The sequence below is a fragment of the Phocoena sinus genome, chromosome 6 (assembly GCF_008692025.1).
Source record: "Phocoena sinus isolate mPhoSin1 chromosome 6, mPhoSin1.pri, whole genome shotgun sequence".
NCBI lineage: Eukaryota > Metazoa > Chordata > Mammalia > Artiodactyla > Phocoenidae > Phocoena > Phocoena sinus.
Genome location: NC_045768.1, coordinates 67,385,484 through 67,401,336, shown reverse-complemented (window position 1 = coordinate 67,401,336; position 15,853 = coordinate 67,385,484). Strand labels below are relative to the sequence as shown.

At 41.0% G+C, this 15,853-nt stretch overlaps 1 protein-coding gene and 1 pseudogene across 1 annotated transcript in view; one reads left to right on the top strand and one right to left on the bottom strand.

The window, feature by feature from the left end:
• The window catches only part of SH3GL2 (SH3 domain containing GRB2 like 2, endophilin A1), a 208,191-nt gene that overhangs the window by 49,284 nt on the left and 143,054 nt on the right, over window positions 1–15,853 (bottom strand). The window contains exon 3 of the mRNA XM_032633788.1: window positions 10,616–10,688. Within this exon, the coding sequence (XP_032489679.1) occupies window positions 10,616–10,688 (73 nt within the window). The remainder of the gene's footprint in view (window positions 1–10,615; window positions 10,689–15,853) is intronic.
• Window positions 11,011–11,561, top strand: LOC116754924 (annotated as a pseudogene).

Below are 15,853 nucleotides of genomic sequence, written 5' to 3'. Positions count from 1 at the left end.
ATTTTACATTTGGTAGTGTATATATGTCCATGCCACTCTCTCACTTTGTCCCAGCTTACCCTTCCCCCTCCCCTTATCCTCAAGTACATTCTCTAGTAGGTCTGCATCTTTATTCCCATCTTGCCCCTAGGTCCTTCTGTCCATTTTTTTTTTAGATTCCATATATATGTGTTAGCATACAGTATTTATTTTTCTCTTTCTGACTTACCTCACTCTGTATGACAGACTCTAGGTCCATCCACCTCACTACAAATAACTCACTTTTGTTCCTTTTTATGGCTGAGTAATATTCCATTATATATATGTGCCACATCTCCTTTATCCATTCATCTGTTGATGGACACTTAGGTTATTTCCATCTCCTGGCTATTGTAAATAGAGCAGCAATGAACATTCTGGTACATGACTCTTTTTGAATTATGGTTTTCTCAGGGTATATGCCCAGTAGTGGGATTGCTGGGTCGTATAGTAGTTCTATTTTAAGTTTTTTAAGGAACCTCCATACTGTTCTCCATAGTGGCTGTATCAATTTACATTCCCATCAACAGTGCAAGAGGGTTCCCTTTTCTCCACACCCTCTCCAGTATTTACTGTTTGTTGATTTTTTTGATGATGGCCATTCTGACTGGTGTGAGATGATATCTCATTGTAGTTTTGATTTGCATTTCTCTAATGATTAATGATGTTGAGTGTTCTTTCATGTGTTTGTTGGCAATCTGTATATCTTCTTTGGAGAAATGTCTATTTAGGTCTTCTGCCCATTTTTGGATTGGGTTGTTTGTTTTCTTGATATTGAGCTGCATGAGTTGATTGTAAATTTTGGAGATTAATCCTTTGTCAGTTGCTTCATTTGCAAATATTTTCTCTCATTCTGAGGGTTGTCTTTTTGTCTTGTTTATGGTTTCCTTTGCTGTGCAAAAGCTTTTAAGTTTCATTAGGTCCTATTTCTTTAATTTTGTTTTTATTTCCATTTCTCTAGGAGGTGGGTCAGAAAGGATCTTGCTGTGATTTATGTCATAGAGTGTTCTGCCTGTTTTACTCTAAGAGTTTGATGGTGTCTCGCCTTGCATTTAGGTCTTTAATCCATTTTGAGTTTATTCTTGTGTATGGTGTTAGGAAATGTTCCAATTTCATTATTTTACATGTAGCTGTCCAGTTTTCCCAGCACCACTTACTGAAGAGGCTGTCTTTTCTCCACTGTACATTCTTGCCTCCTTTATCAAAGATAAGGTGACCATATGTGTGTGGGTTTATCTCTGGGCTTTCTATCCTGTTCCATTAATCTATATTTCTGTTTTTGTGCCAGTACAATACTGTCTTGATTACTATAGCTTCGTAGTAGAGCCTGAAGTCAGGGAGCCTGATTCCTCCAGCTCCGTTTTTCTTTCTCAAGATTGCCTTGGCTATTCGGGGGTCTTTTGTGTCTCCATACAAATTGTGAAATTTTTTGTTCTAGTTCTGTGAAAAATGCCAGTGGTACTTTGATAGGGATTGCATTGAATCTGTAGATTGCTTTGGGTAGTAGAGTCATTTTCACAAGGTTGATTCTTCCAATCCAAGAACATGGTATACCTCTCCATCTATTTGTAACACCTTTACTTTATTTCATCAGTGTCTTATAGTTTTCTGTGTACAGGTCTTTTGTCTCCTTAGGTAGGTTTATTCCTAGATATTTTATTCTTTTTTTTGCAGTGGTAAATCGGAGTGTTTTCTTAACTTCACTTTCAGATTTTTCATCATTAGTGTATAGGAATGCAAGAGATTTCTGTACCTTAATTTTGTATCCTGCTACTTTACTGAATGCATTGATTAGCTCTAGTAGTTTTCTGGTAGCATCTTTAGGAATCTGTATGTATAGTATCATGTCATCTGCAAACAGTGACAGCTTTACTTCTTCTTTTCTGATTTGGATCCCTTTTATTTCTTTTTCTTCTCTGATTGCTGTGGCTAAAACTTCCAAACTATGCTGAATAACAGTGGTGAGAGTGGGCAACCTTGTCTTCTTCCTGATCTTAGAGGAAATGGTTTCAGTTTTTCACCATTGAGGACTATGTTGGCTGTGGGTTTGTCATATATGGCCTTTATTATGTTGAGGAAAGTTCCCTCTATGCCTACTTTCTGCAGGGTTTTTATCATAAATGGGTGTTGAATTCTGTCAAAAGCTTTCTCTGCATCTATTGAGATGATCATATGGTTTTTCCCCTTCAATTTGTTAATATGGTGTATCACGTTGATTGATCTGCATATATTGACGAATCCTTGCATTCCTAGGATAAACTGCACTTGATCATAATGTATGATCCTTTTAATGTGCTGTTGGATTCTGTTTGCTAGTATTTTGTTGAGGATTTTTGCATCTATGTTCATCAGTGATATTGGACTGTAGTTTTCTTTCTTTGTGACATCTTTGTCTGGTTTTGGTATCAGAGTGATGGTGGTGGCCTCGTAGAATGAGTTTGGGAGTGTTCCTCCCTCTGCTATATTTTGGAAGAGTTTGCGAAGGATAGGTGTTAGCTCTTCTCTAAATGACTGATAGAATTTGCCTGTGAAGCCACCTGGTCCTGGGCTTTTGTTTGCTGGAAGATTTCTAATCACAGTTTCAATTTCACTGCTTGTGACTGGTCTGTTTATATTTTCTATTTCCTCCTGGTTCGGTCTCAGAAGGTTGTGCTTTTCTAAGAATTTGTCCATTTTTTTTGTGGGTGTCCATTTTATTGGCATATAGTCGCTTGTAGTAATCTCTCATGATCCTTTGTATTTCTGCAGTGTCAGTTGTTACTTCTCCTTTTTCATTTCTAATTCTATTGATTTGAGTCTTCTCCCTTTTTTTCTTGATGAGTCTGGCTAATGGTTTATCAATTTTGTTTATCTTCTCAAAGAACCAGATTTTAGTTTTATTGATCTTTGTTACAGTTTCCTTCATTTGTTTTTCATTTATTTCTCATCTGAACATTATGATTTCTTTCCTTCTGCTATGTTTGGGTTTTTTTTGTTCTTCTTTCTCTAATTGCTTTAGGTGTAAGGTTAGGTGGTTTGAGATGTTTCTTGTTTCTTAAGGTGGGCTTGTATAGCTATAAACGTCCCTCTTAGAACTGCTTTTGCTGCATCCCATAGGTTTTGGGTCGTTGTGTTTTCATTGTCATTTATTTCTTGGTATTTTTTTATTTCCTCTTTGATTTCTTCAGTGATCTCTTGTTTATTAAGTAGTGTGTTGTTTAGCCTCCATGTGTTTGTATTTCTTACATATATTTTCCTGTAATTGATAGCTGGTCTCATAGCGTTGTTGTCAGAAAAGATACTTGATATGACTTCAATTTCCTTAAGTTTACCAATGCTTGATTTGTGACCCAAGATATGATCTGTCCTGGAGAATGTTCCATGAGCACTTGAGAAGAAAGTGTATTCTGTTGTTTTTGGATGGAATGTCCTATATATATCAATTAAGTCCATCGTCTTTAATGTATCATTTAAAGCTTGTGTTTCCTTATTGATTTTTATTTTGGATGATCTGTCCATTGGTGAAAGTGGGGTATTAAAGTCCCCTTCTATGATTGTGTTACTGTCGATTTCCCCTTTTATGGCTGTTAGTATTTGCCTTATGTATTAAGGTGCTCCTATGTTGGGTGCATAAATATTTACAATTGTTATATCTTCTTCTTGGATTGATCCCTTGATCATTATGTAGTGTCCTTCTTTGTCTCTTCTAATAGTCTTTATTTTAAGTCTGTTTTGTCTGATATTAGAATGGCTACTCCAGCTTTCTTTTGATTTCCATTTGCATGGAATAGCTTTTTCCATCCCCTCACTTTCAGTCTGTATGTGTCCCTAGGTCTGAAGTGGGTCTCTTGTAGACAGCATTTATACGGGTCTTGTTTTTGTATACATTCAGCCAGTCTATGTCTTTTGGTTGGAGCATTTAATCCATTAACATTTAAGGTAATTATCGATATGTATGTTCCTATTACCATTTTCTTAATTGTTTTGTGTTTATTATTGTAGGTCTTTTCCTTCTCTTGTGTTTCCTGCCTAGATAAGTTCCTTTAGCATTTGTTGTAAAGCTGGTTTGGTGGTTCTGAATTCTCCTAGCTTTTGCTTGTCTGTAAAGCTTTTAATGTCTCTGTCAAATCTGAATGAGATCCTTGCTGGGTAGAGTAATCTTGGTTGTAGGTTTTTCTCCTTCATCACTCTAAATATGTCCTGCCATTCCCTTCTGGCTTGCAGAGTTTCTGCTGAAAGATCAGCTCTTAACCTTATGGGGATTTCCTTATGTGTTACTTGCTGTTTTTCCCTTGCTGCTTTTAATATTTGTTCTTTGTATTTGATTTTTGATAGTTTGATTAATATGTGTCTTGCGTGTTTGTCCTTGGATTTATCCTGTATGGGACTCTCTGTGCTTCCTGGACATAATTATCTATTTCCTTTCCCATATTAGGGAAGTTTTCAACTATAATCTCTTCAAATATTTCTCAGTTCCTTTCTTATTCTCTTCTTCTTCTGGGACCCCTATAATTCGAATGTTGTTGTGTTTAATGTTGTTCCAGAGGTCTCTGAGACTGTCTTCATTTCTTTTCATTCCTTTTTCGTTATTCTGTTCTGCAGCAGTGAATTCCCCCATTCTCTCTTCCAGGTCACTTATCCGTTCTTCTGCCTCAATTATTCTGCTATTGGTTCCTTCTAGTGTAGTTTTCATTACAGTTATTGTATTGTTCATCTCTGTTTGTTTTTTCTTTAATTCTTCTAGGTCTTTGTTAAACATTTCTTGCATCTTCTTGATCTTTGCCTCCATTCTTTTTCCGAGGTTGTGGATCATCTTCACTATCATTATTCTGAATTCTCTTCCTGGAAGGTTGCCCATCTCCACTTCATTTAGTTGTTTTTCTGGGGTTTTATCTTGTTGCTTCATGTGGTACATAGCCCTCTGCCTTTTCATCTTGTCTATCTTTCTGTGAATGTGGTTTTTGTTCCACAGGCTGCAGGACTGTAGTTCTTCTTGCTTCTTCTCTACCTTTCTTTTTTACTTTCGTTAATATGGCTACTAGAAAATTCAAAATTACACATGTTCCTTGCATCTTATTTCTGTTGGACATTGTTGATTTATCTTCCCCCCACAAGCATCAGAATACTCATATAAGAAGACTGATTCGGGGTTTCCCCGGTGGCACAGTGGTTAAGAATCTGCCTGTCAATGCAGGGGACACAGGTTTGAGCCCTGGTCCGGGAAGATCCCACATGCCACAGAGCAACTAAGCCCATGCACCACAACTACTGAGCCCACGCCCTAGAGCCAGTGAGCCACAACTACTGAGCCCTCGTGCCACAACTACTGAGCCCATGTGCCACAACTACTGAAGCCTGTGTGCCATGAGCCCGTGCTCCACAACAAGAGAAGCCACTGCAATGAGAAGCCTGCGCACTGCAACATGAAGAGTAGTCCCTGCTCGTTGCAACCAGAGAAAGCCTGCACACAGCAAGGAAGATCCAACGCAGCCAAAAATAAATAAATAAAATTTAAAAATTCATTAAAAAAAAGAAAACTGATTTATATCTTCTCTGATGATCTTTGCTCTTAGATACCATGAGAATAGGGGCTCACAATCAGTAGAAGTACACAGGACTTCTCACGTTCAAATTGTTTCTTATCTAAGCAGCTTGGAAATCTGTACTGGTTTATGTTGTTCCTGTCAGAATCATTTCACAGTCCAAGCTGAAAGACTTTACAGCTCTCTGTTCTATGTCCTCGAAAGCCCTGCCTTTGCAGGCCACACCTGCAGGCCTGTGACCCCACTCACCCCTCCTCACTTCATCAGTTAGCTGGAATTTCCAGAAGGAATTAGCCATGAAGGCCTCTGTGCAGCTCTCCTTAGAGTATACATACTTTATGCTGTTAGACTGTGAGGTCCCAAGGGGCAGGGGCCCAATCTTGCTTCTGTATCTACCCCCACTATATCTAGAATTGCATAGGTCCTTGTATAAAAGTAAATGCATTTGATAAATGTTGGTTACATGGGTAGAGCTGATGGGTTAGGGGAAAGGAAGAGTTTCTCCATCTCTCCTTTACATTATAGCAGTTTTATCACATTAGCCACTGAGTATCAACTGTGCTTCATAATCCACTTTTTCAAATATCCAAATGTCACGGGCTGCCTGGAACTGAGCTGGGGCCTGGGGGCATATGGGGGGATGGTGGGGAATAAGACAGGCAGAGCCCTGTCCTTACAGGGGAGGACACACCAAAGCACACACACCATGCAATTACAGTAAGTGTGGCATGTGCCACCAGGGAAAAGCAGCTGGGATCATGAGAGGGTAATTTTTTATTTATTTATTTTTTTGTGTGGTATGCGGGCCTCTCACTGCTGTGGCCTCTCCCGCTGCGGAGCACAGGCTCCAGGTGCGCAGGCTCAGCGGCCATGGCTCATGGGTCCAGCCGCTCTGTGGCATGTGGGATCTTCCTGGACCGGGGCACAAACCCGTGTCCTCTGCATCGGCAGGCGGACTCTCAACCACTGCGCCACCAGGGAAGTCCATGAGAGGGTCATTGATGGTGGAACCTAATGCAGTCAGGGCTTCAGGAAGGCTTCTTTCTAAATGACCTTGATGCTGGACCTGAGGAGACTGTTTGTCTGGCAAGGTAGAGGGGAAAGGGCAGGCTGACCATGTAGGGAGGGCCCTTTGAGCCTTGTTAAAAATGGTTAAACTTAATCCTAAAAGCAGTGAAAATCCATTGAAGGGTTTTGTGCAAGATGATGACATGATCAGGTCTGCCTTTTAAAATATCACTCCGGAGGTGGGCAAGAACAGATGGGGGTGCCTACACAGAGCACAGCTACAGATTCAAGAAAAGTAATCCAACTCTCTTTGGTCATCATTTCAATAGGAATTGAGCTTCAAGACTATACAGATGTGTATGCTCCATAACCACAAGATGTGAAAGCCAGTATGCATCCTAGAGTATGAATCAAATACAAGATACTTTCAAAGTACCCTCAGAGCATTAATTTCCACAGATCCTACTAGCCTGTCCAGGTAAATTTGTTACTTTGCATAAGCCCCTATCCTGACCCTGGCCAGATCTTGCTTATTCAGGACCAGAAGCCAGTGATCCATATTGGTTGACCCAGTTTCTGGGGTCACAGAGAGGCTGAGTGGTCAAAGCATTTATCAAACAGCATGAGTTTGGGAATATTCTGCTCTTCTGTGCCCAAGGACTGGGAGCCTCTGGGTGTTGGCTAGATTCTTGTGTCCCCTTCTCAAGGGCACTTGCATTCTGAACAAGCGTACTGGATCAGCCACCTTTCAGGAGCTCTAGCCAGTGTCTGCTCTCAGGGCAAGAAATTCATGGAGGAACTAAGTCATATCTATTATAAGCCAATTAAACACAAATTATCTAAATTCTGAAGAATGAGCATATGAAATTTTGTTTTACTCTGGACCCTTGTAGATGACACTTATTTGTATAAATATGTACCCTGCCCACATATAACTGCTTTTCTGAAACCAACTTGTGATCGCCTGGTGATGGCCTTAATGGTTCTCCTTGGTGGCAGATGTTCATTCAATTTTTAAATAGCCATAAAACCAATATGTTGGTAGCTAATAAGCACATTCAAGATTCTGTTAAAAATACATCATTCCTAAAATTTCAAATTTCCCCCAATTACCTCCTCCTGTTATCTTTTTTATTAAAATAAAAATAAGTCTCAACCCCACAATTTGTTCCCTTTCTGGATTTCTGTCATATCCACTCTGAAAGTAAAGTACCCTTTGCACCTAAATGAAGAACCCGTTCTTCTCAGAAGCAGGACTGTGCAATGGAAAGTTCCTGGGCTCGGGGGCATCAGACCTGGGTTCCAGTCCTGGTTTCATCCCTTCCTAGGTGTGTAACTTTGGGAAAGTTTCTTAAATTCTCTGGCCCTTGTTTTTTCCCGAGGAAAATTAGGCTAGCCTACTATATTAGTTTTCTAGGTCTGCCATAACAAATTGCCACAGATTGTGTGGCTTAGAACAACAGAAATTTACTCTCCCACAGTTCAAGACACTTGAAATCAAGGTGTCAGTACGGTTGGTTCTTTCTGAGGCTCTCTGGGAGAATCCTTCCTCACCTCTTCCAGCTCTGGTGGCTCCTGGCATTCCTTGGTTTGTGGCAGCATCACTCTAATCTTGGCCTCTGTCTTCAGGTGGCCTTCTGCCCTGTGTCTCTCTGTGTTTTCTCTTCTTCTTATAAGGCCCACTCTAACTCCAGAATGAGTTCATCTCAAGATCATTAACTGATTACATCTCAAAAGATGTTATTTCCAAATAAAGTCACATTTGGAGGTTCTGGGTAGCCCTGGATTTTGAGGGACATCCTATTCAACACAGCATACCTCCATACACCTGAATTCCATTATACTCAGGAACACAGATGGGTCCCCACCAAAGATCTGTGTTCATGGATTTTTAGTTTCTTTGCTATACTATGAATTTTTCAACTGCGTTTTCTTTTTATAATCAGGAAAAAAACAGCTACTTTTAGAGAGAAGACAGTGTATATAACTAGCGACATAATGAAAATGCATTAGTGCTCAGTAAATACTATATTTTCCCTCTCCTTCCCTACATTTAATATTAGTCCTACAACATGGAAGCAATCTAAGTGTCCACCGACAGGTGGATGGATAAAAAAGATGTGGCACATATGTACAATGGAATATTAATCAGCCATAAAAAGAAACGAAATTGAGTTATTTGTAGTGAGGTGGATGGACCTAGAGTCTTTCATACAGAGTGAAGTAAGTCAGAAAGAGAAAAACAAATACTGCATGATAACACATATATATGGAATCTAAAAAAAAAAAAAAAATGGTTCTGATGAACCTAAGGGCAGGACAGGAATAAAGACACAGACATAGAGAATGGACTTGAGGACACAGGGAGGGGGAAGGGTAAGCTGTGACAAAGTGAGAGAGTGGTATGGACACATATACACTGCCAAATGTAAAACAGACAGCTAGTGGGAAGCAGCCGCATAGCACAGGGAGTTTGTGACCACCTAGAGGGGTGGGATAGGGACGGTGGGAGGGAGACGCAAGAGGGAAGGGATATAGGGATATATGTATTTGTATAGCTGATTCACTTTGTTATACAGCAGAAACTAACACAACATTGTAAAGAAATTATACTCCAATAAAGATGTTTAAAAATATATATTAGCCCTACAACAGCAGGGCTAAGTAATCCTAGCACCATCCATGCGTAAATCCCAGGAAATGAGGGAGCGCTTCAAGATTCTACTCAAAGACAAAGACAAAAACATCCTTCCCTAAACAATGACTTCTTACCGTGAGACTTTGGGTGAGCAGTTCTCTTTTCAAAACTGACCTATCACAGTTGTTTAAATACTTAGGAACAGGTGAAGATCTCTTAGATAAGAGATCCTTGAATCTGTGGAATACAGAGGTCATGAAGAAGGCTGCAAGCAAAAATTGGGAACTTCATTTTTGCTATTCGTTGCCTAATTTGCCAACAATTTGGTCTAATATCTGTTAAATGCCTGGTTCCTATGGCTTATCACTTACTTCAATATTTTCCTTCCTCACATAATCCCATCTCTGATGCAGTTTTTAAAAAAACTGAGAATGTTATTCCCACAGTTTGGGCTGAGCGAAAGCTGCAGCCAGCAGCAGCGGAAGGCAGTAGGGAGCTGGTCAGCACTGACTGTGCTTGTCTGCCTCCTCTTATCCCACGTATTTCCTTTTCTTATCTCTCACCCATTAACGCTCAGAATCCAAACACAGTGGGGCTGACACAGTGCCTGAACCATCTCCCCTAGGACCACCAAAGACACAGGAATCTCAACCTGAAACTCCCGAAGAAACTGGTCTCAAGATACGCAGTTTTCCCAATATTCATACGTTTTACTTAAATATATTCAACCTTGCTTCAAGTTTCTATACTCTGCAGTTAGGAACTGCTATTCAGGAAGAGTGCTGAGGAGGTCTAGAGTATCAGCTGCTTTGCTCTGTTACACCTTGTGCTCTTCGAGATCACCCCACTTCTGCCTGGTTCTCTTTTCAAGGTACAGCTCCATTATCTCTATTATAACTCCCTTCTCTTAAGAGTGTAACAGGTTAGCAAGAACAAGTGCTGATCTGTGATGTGCTTGGAGAAAAATCAGAACAAAGAACAACCCTCCAAAGACTTCAGTGATGCGTATGGACCGAAACCCTCTGTATTTCACAAAAACCGTTCGACTTCCTACTTTTTCTCACCTTTGGTGAATTACGATGTTTTATCTGAAAATTCTCCCAGTTTTCTTTCTTACAATCCCTTTCAAATGAGTGTTCAGTTCCTAACAGCTTGCAGCTACCCTGACATCACGTGCCACCCACGCTGTCCACACAGTGCTGTTTGTTAATTACACTACAGTCAGATAAAATATCACAGAAGCCTCCAGCTACTTCAGTGTGAACCTAAAAAGTCCTCCCTTCCCGGTCGAAATGCTCCACCTGAAGCCACTGAACTTCCAGAAGGGAGGACAGAGCAAGCAGAAGCACACCAAACCTAGCCTGTCTACCAAAGAGAAATGAAAAGTTACCTGGAGGGATACCCCTGCAAGTATAAAACGAGCCCTTACCTGGATTGGGTTGAAGGTACTCAATTGTTTTAGTCATTATTTCCATCACAGCCCTGCTGGTGACATCCACTTTCTGAAATGAGAAAATAAATATTCTAAATGATGCAAATTATTAGCTTTAGAAACGTAGTTTTTGCTTGAGTATACATACAACCACTGGTGGTACAACCGAGCACGAAGTCCTGCGGTGGAAGGTGAGGGGCTCACAGAGCCGCCAGAAGTAACACGGGCTTTGCATTCAGCTGTGTTCCATCAAGACTTGGAAAGCCCATTTACCCAAAAAGGAACCTACTAATTTCCTAAAATGTGTTTCAAAATATACTTCCTTACCTCCTGGTAAAATAAGGTGGATATAGCTTCCTCTCACTGGAAGTTGCCTGATGTGGTCTCTGAGAATGGTTCACTCTTCACTTGACACAGAAAACCCCACAAAATCTTGCAAATCAAGAGGTTCAAATCTTCACGTTCACTTTAAGAACACCCATGAAGCTGGCCAGGCCATAGAGGGTATGCATATCCAAAAAGCCACCAAGTCTCTGAAAGATGTCACTTTACAGAAGCAACGCATGCTATTCCAACATTACAATGTTGGAGTTGGCTGGCGTATCCATCCAGGTCAAAGAGTGGGGCTGGACAGAGGGTCCATGACCCAAAAAAGAGTGAATTTTTTGCCACACATGCTTAAAAATGCGGAGAGTAAAGTTACACTTAAGGGTTTTGATGTAGCGTCTCTGGCATCGAGCACATCCAGGGGAACAGAATCCGAGATGGGCCCTGGACTTACAGAGCTCATGGACAGGTTAACCCCTACCTGAGCCCTCTCTGCCACACTAAGATGATCCCTATTGAAAAAGAGCAGATTGTACCTAAACCTGAAGAGGAGGTTGCACAGAAGAAGATGTCCCAAAAGAAACTGAAGCAACAAAAATATATGACCCAGGAATAAATTCAGCATAAAATAAACATAAAGTTTTTAAAAATGTGGAGCTATGAAACATATTTTGCCCCAGAGGCATTCACTGGATGTCTACAGAGGGCCAGGCATGGTGGCATGTTTCACTGTTCTAAAGAAAGAAACATGCCACATCGACTCTGTTTGTTCAAGTAAGAGAGGGAAATTTTTATTTAACTTCTGAGAACATCCCAAGTACATAAAAATCTTGAGCAAACACTTCTAATCAGTTCTTGAACTTTTGGTTAACTCTAAATTAAAATCATGGTCCTAGAGTCTATCCTTGCAAAATTCTGAATGGTCAGTATTTGCACTGAGCAGGTCACCATGTCCTCTCTCTGTTGCACCCTTTTTACCACATGAAGAGGCTGTGCGATGAGGTCCTCTCTACATTCCCCCATGAAATCCTTTTCTTATCAACATGTGTGGTCCATTCATTCACTCTGCAGGGTAAATGACTACTGAAAATTAGTGCATCCTCCTATCCAAGATATGTACATGGAATACGTAAGTATGAATGAAGGGAATTAATTTTTGATGGCAGAATATCAGATCTCAATTAAGTTCAAGGAGACTTCGTTGTTTTCTTTAGAGTTCAAGGGCTCCTCCCTCAATTCCAATTTTTCTGTAACCTACTGCACCTACATACAAAATCAACCTTTTATGGATGGGGCAAGCCTCCTTCTCTTTCTTTCTTTTATTAATTTTTATTGGAATATGGTTGCTTTACAATGTTGTGTTAGCCTCCACTGCACAACAAAAGAATCAGCCATACACATATAGATATCCTCTCCCTTTTGGACTTGCCTCCCACTTAGGTTACCACAGTGCATTAGGTAGAGTTCCCTGTGCTATTCAGTATGGGCCCATCAGCTGTCTATTTTATACATAGTATCAGTACTATATATATGTCAATCCCAGTTCCCAATTCCTCCCACCCCACCCCTTTCCCCCTTGGTATCCATATATTTGTTTTCTACGTCTGTGTAAGCCTTCTTCTCTTTCATAATCAGAAACCAAACCATAACCAGAAGATTTTATCTTGCAGCTTTGTTTTTCAATACTTAATCAGTTCCCCTTCCATGGTAGTCAGATTACTGTGTGTGTAAGGAGCTTGCTCCTACTGTGATTAATAGAGGAAACATTTTTTCTTATGAGGTCATCATGGTGTAAAGTTACCTTAAACAGCATTCCTATTTGTAAGAGATGCCTGCCCACATGTGAACCCTGTGCCACATTCTTTTGGTTAACTTGAGTTTTTAATACATCTTAGGTTTGAGTAGGTGGCTAAGTAGTATTTAGTTCTGCAATAAATAGTGGTCCCCCAGAGCTTTACAAGTGCAGAACTTGTGTGGCCATACGCGGAGGTCCTGGAAGTATTACCAACATGCCAACCAACCACTATGCACTCAATGTAATGGGAATGAAGTCAAAGGGTGTGTGCAGAAAAAACAGGCTGAAAGTCCAGGTTGCATGTGTGATAGGACAAAAACACAGCTCTTCTGCTGACTCTATGACAGGGCTTAAAGCATTCAATGTCAAATGTATCCAAATGTCCTATGTGGCTATGACTGGAAGCAAAGTAGTTCCAAAGGTCAAAGTTTCTAAGGGAGAGTGTCAGAGGGACTGAATTGGCCAGTGACCACTTGGTGTTCTGAACTCATCTGAGGCGAGGAAGCTAACCAATTTCTAACTTTCCCCCATCTCTACCCTCAGTAATAATCCTGATCACCATCATCATAAACTGCTTTATATTTGTCAGAAATTGTTCCAAGGGCTTTAAATATCTTTACAAACTAAATCCTCAGAAGCCTTATGAAACAGATACACAGAGGTTAAGAAACTTGCCCAATTCCGGCTCCAGCGTATGTGTTGTTAACTACCACCCAATACTTCTTGAAAGCACAAAAAGGCAACAGGGACATCTCCTGACCTGAGGAGAGACACCAAGTCAGAGCTGCAAAGCTCTCTGTACCATCTCCTAGATGGAGCTGGAGACCTGGCAGAGGCCAACCACACAGGACCAGGAGGAAAGCACCTTCCAGCTCACCTTCTGGTTTTGTTTTGAAAGTCCTGAAAGTCTACAGAAACTCATTCACGAGAACTATTCTACCCTGGGCCTCTGCAAAAGGGAGGCTGTCCCAGGCTAAGTTGTTTGACCACATGCCCTCAGTTACAATGGCTTCTCTACAGAAGCTGGATGCCAGTAGTGTATATCTGGAGTGGTCCATGGGCAAGTCAGCAAGGAAAGCATGAAAAGTGGTTCTCATTTGCGAAATGAAACCCCCTTTCCCTTCTGGGCTCTGTAAATAGACCGCCCAAGTACTCAGGCTCTATAAATAGAAGCTATTAGTTTGGCAAAAGCCAGTGGTCTTGGGGGAGGCACAGAGACACTGGAGACAACAATATTAGAGCATTGCATTTGGTCCCCAAAGTGGGATTCAACCTTAGAAGAAGAATGAGAATAAAAACTATGCAGTGTCCCCCATGGTTTGGCCAAAGTCTCCCAGGGAAGAGCCCATACAACCCCAGATCTTGTGCCCACTGAGGCAGATTCCTTCAACACTTTCAGGTACCTGATCTAGATATCAATCTAGAGAAATTTCTAGCTAAACCCCTTTGATCAGAGCATAAAATAACCTTCACTTGCAATCCACCTCTGAAAACAACTTTATCCAATATAATAATTTGAGGAATGCATTTTCAGGACATATACCAAACAGGCAAGAGCTACTAGCAAATTCACTTACTAGGATCTTACTCCTGAGTTTACACTTTGTCGACAGAGTTAATAAACATATGAGAACAAGGCCAGTAGAGCATCCAGTCCAAAGCCTTGATCTTTTAAATATGCCAGTCTGAACCTGGAGAAGGGAAATGAATTCTCTGAGGTCACACAACCCAAGCAGCTATCATGGGAAGAAATATAGTTCCAAAGGTCAGGGATGAGACACGGTTTCCAGGGAAGAATGCTGGAGGAACTGGATCGCCCGATGACATCAGCCAGTAGGAGGCTGACCAACTTCCAACTTCTCTCCATCTCTGTCCTCTTTTTGTCCAGAACTCTTTTTGCTAAACGAGACTATACTGTGTCAGCCATGGACAAGGTGAGGCCATCACCCTGTGAGAACCTTAAACGCTCCTTGTCAGGCTCTTGCTAGGAACACTATTTATACACCGCAACTGTCAATGTCCAACCATATACCCTCTTATTAACAGGCCTAGTATAACTACCATGAACTAAGAAGATTTCCACTTAAATAATTTATTATAACTGGCAAGAGCTTACTCCCATTTGAGAACAGCACAGCTTAATTCTGAACTTATGACATTGTACCTAATGACTTCCTTAATGCCCAAATTTTCCTACTGCTTGAAAATAAGTTTTGATGTGTCCCAAACGGCAACTTCCATTTGTGAGCACCTGGGCCTCTGTTTCTTCAACTACCCTTGTCTGGACTGGGGCACGGAGTCATTAGGGAAGGCTGTTTAGTGGAGGTGAAGCTAACTATATAAGATACAGGCATGTTTGCAGGAAATAAAAACTTATCTGTATGAAATAAGTTCTGTTTTTTTTTCCTCAAAGTAAAAGCATAGGGACATATTCCTCTGGTCTTTTTACTTCAATTTTCTCATTAGCAAGATTTTAGCAACTCTCAATACATTAGCAGGTTCTTCCTCCACTATCCAGTCTTGTAATTTACAACTATGTGTAGGGAGAGAAACAGCTCTCTCAACCCGCTTTACTCACTATAACATTTCCCTTCTTCATGCTAAGTCAAGGGTTGGCAAACCATGGCCGGTGGGCCAAATCTGGGCCACTGCCTGTTGTTAGATTTTTTCCTTTTTTAAAAAAAAATTTATTTATTTTTGGCTGCGCTGGGTCTTCGTTGCTGCGCGGGCTTTCTCTAGTTGCGGCGAGCAGGGGCTACTCTTTGTTGCGGTGGCTTCTCTTGTTGCGCAGCACGGGCTCTAGGTGCGAGTCTTCAGTAGTTGCAGCACCTGGGCTCAATAGTTGTGGCTCACAGGCTCTAGAGCACAGGCTCAGTAGTTGTGGCGCACGGGCTTAGTTGCTCCGCGGCATGTGGGATCTTCCTGGACCAGGGCTCGAACCCGTGTCCCCTGCATTGGCAGGCGGATTCTCAACCACTGTGCTATCAGGGAAGCCCCCGTTGTTAGATTTTTAAATAGTTGGAACAATTCAAAAGAAGAAGACTATTTTGTTGCACACAATAACTATACAAAATGCAAATTTCAGGGTCCTTGGGTAAATTTTATTGGAACAC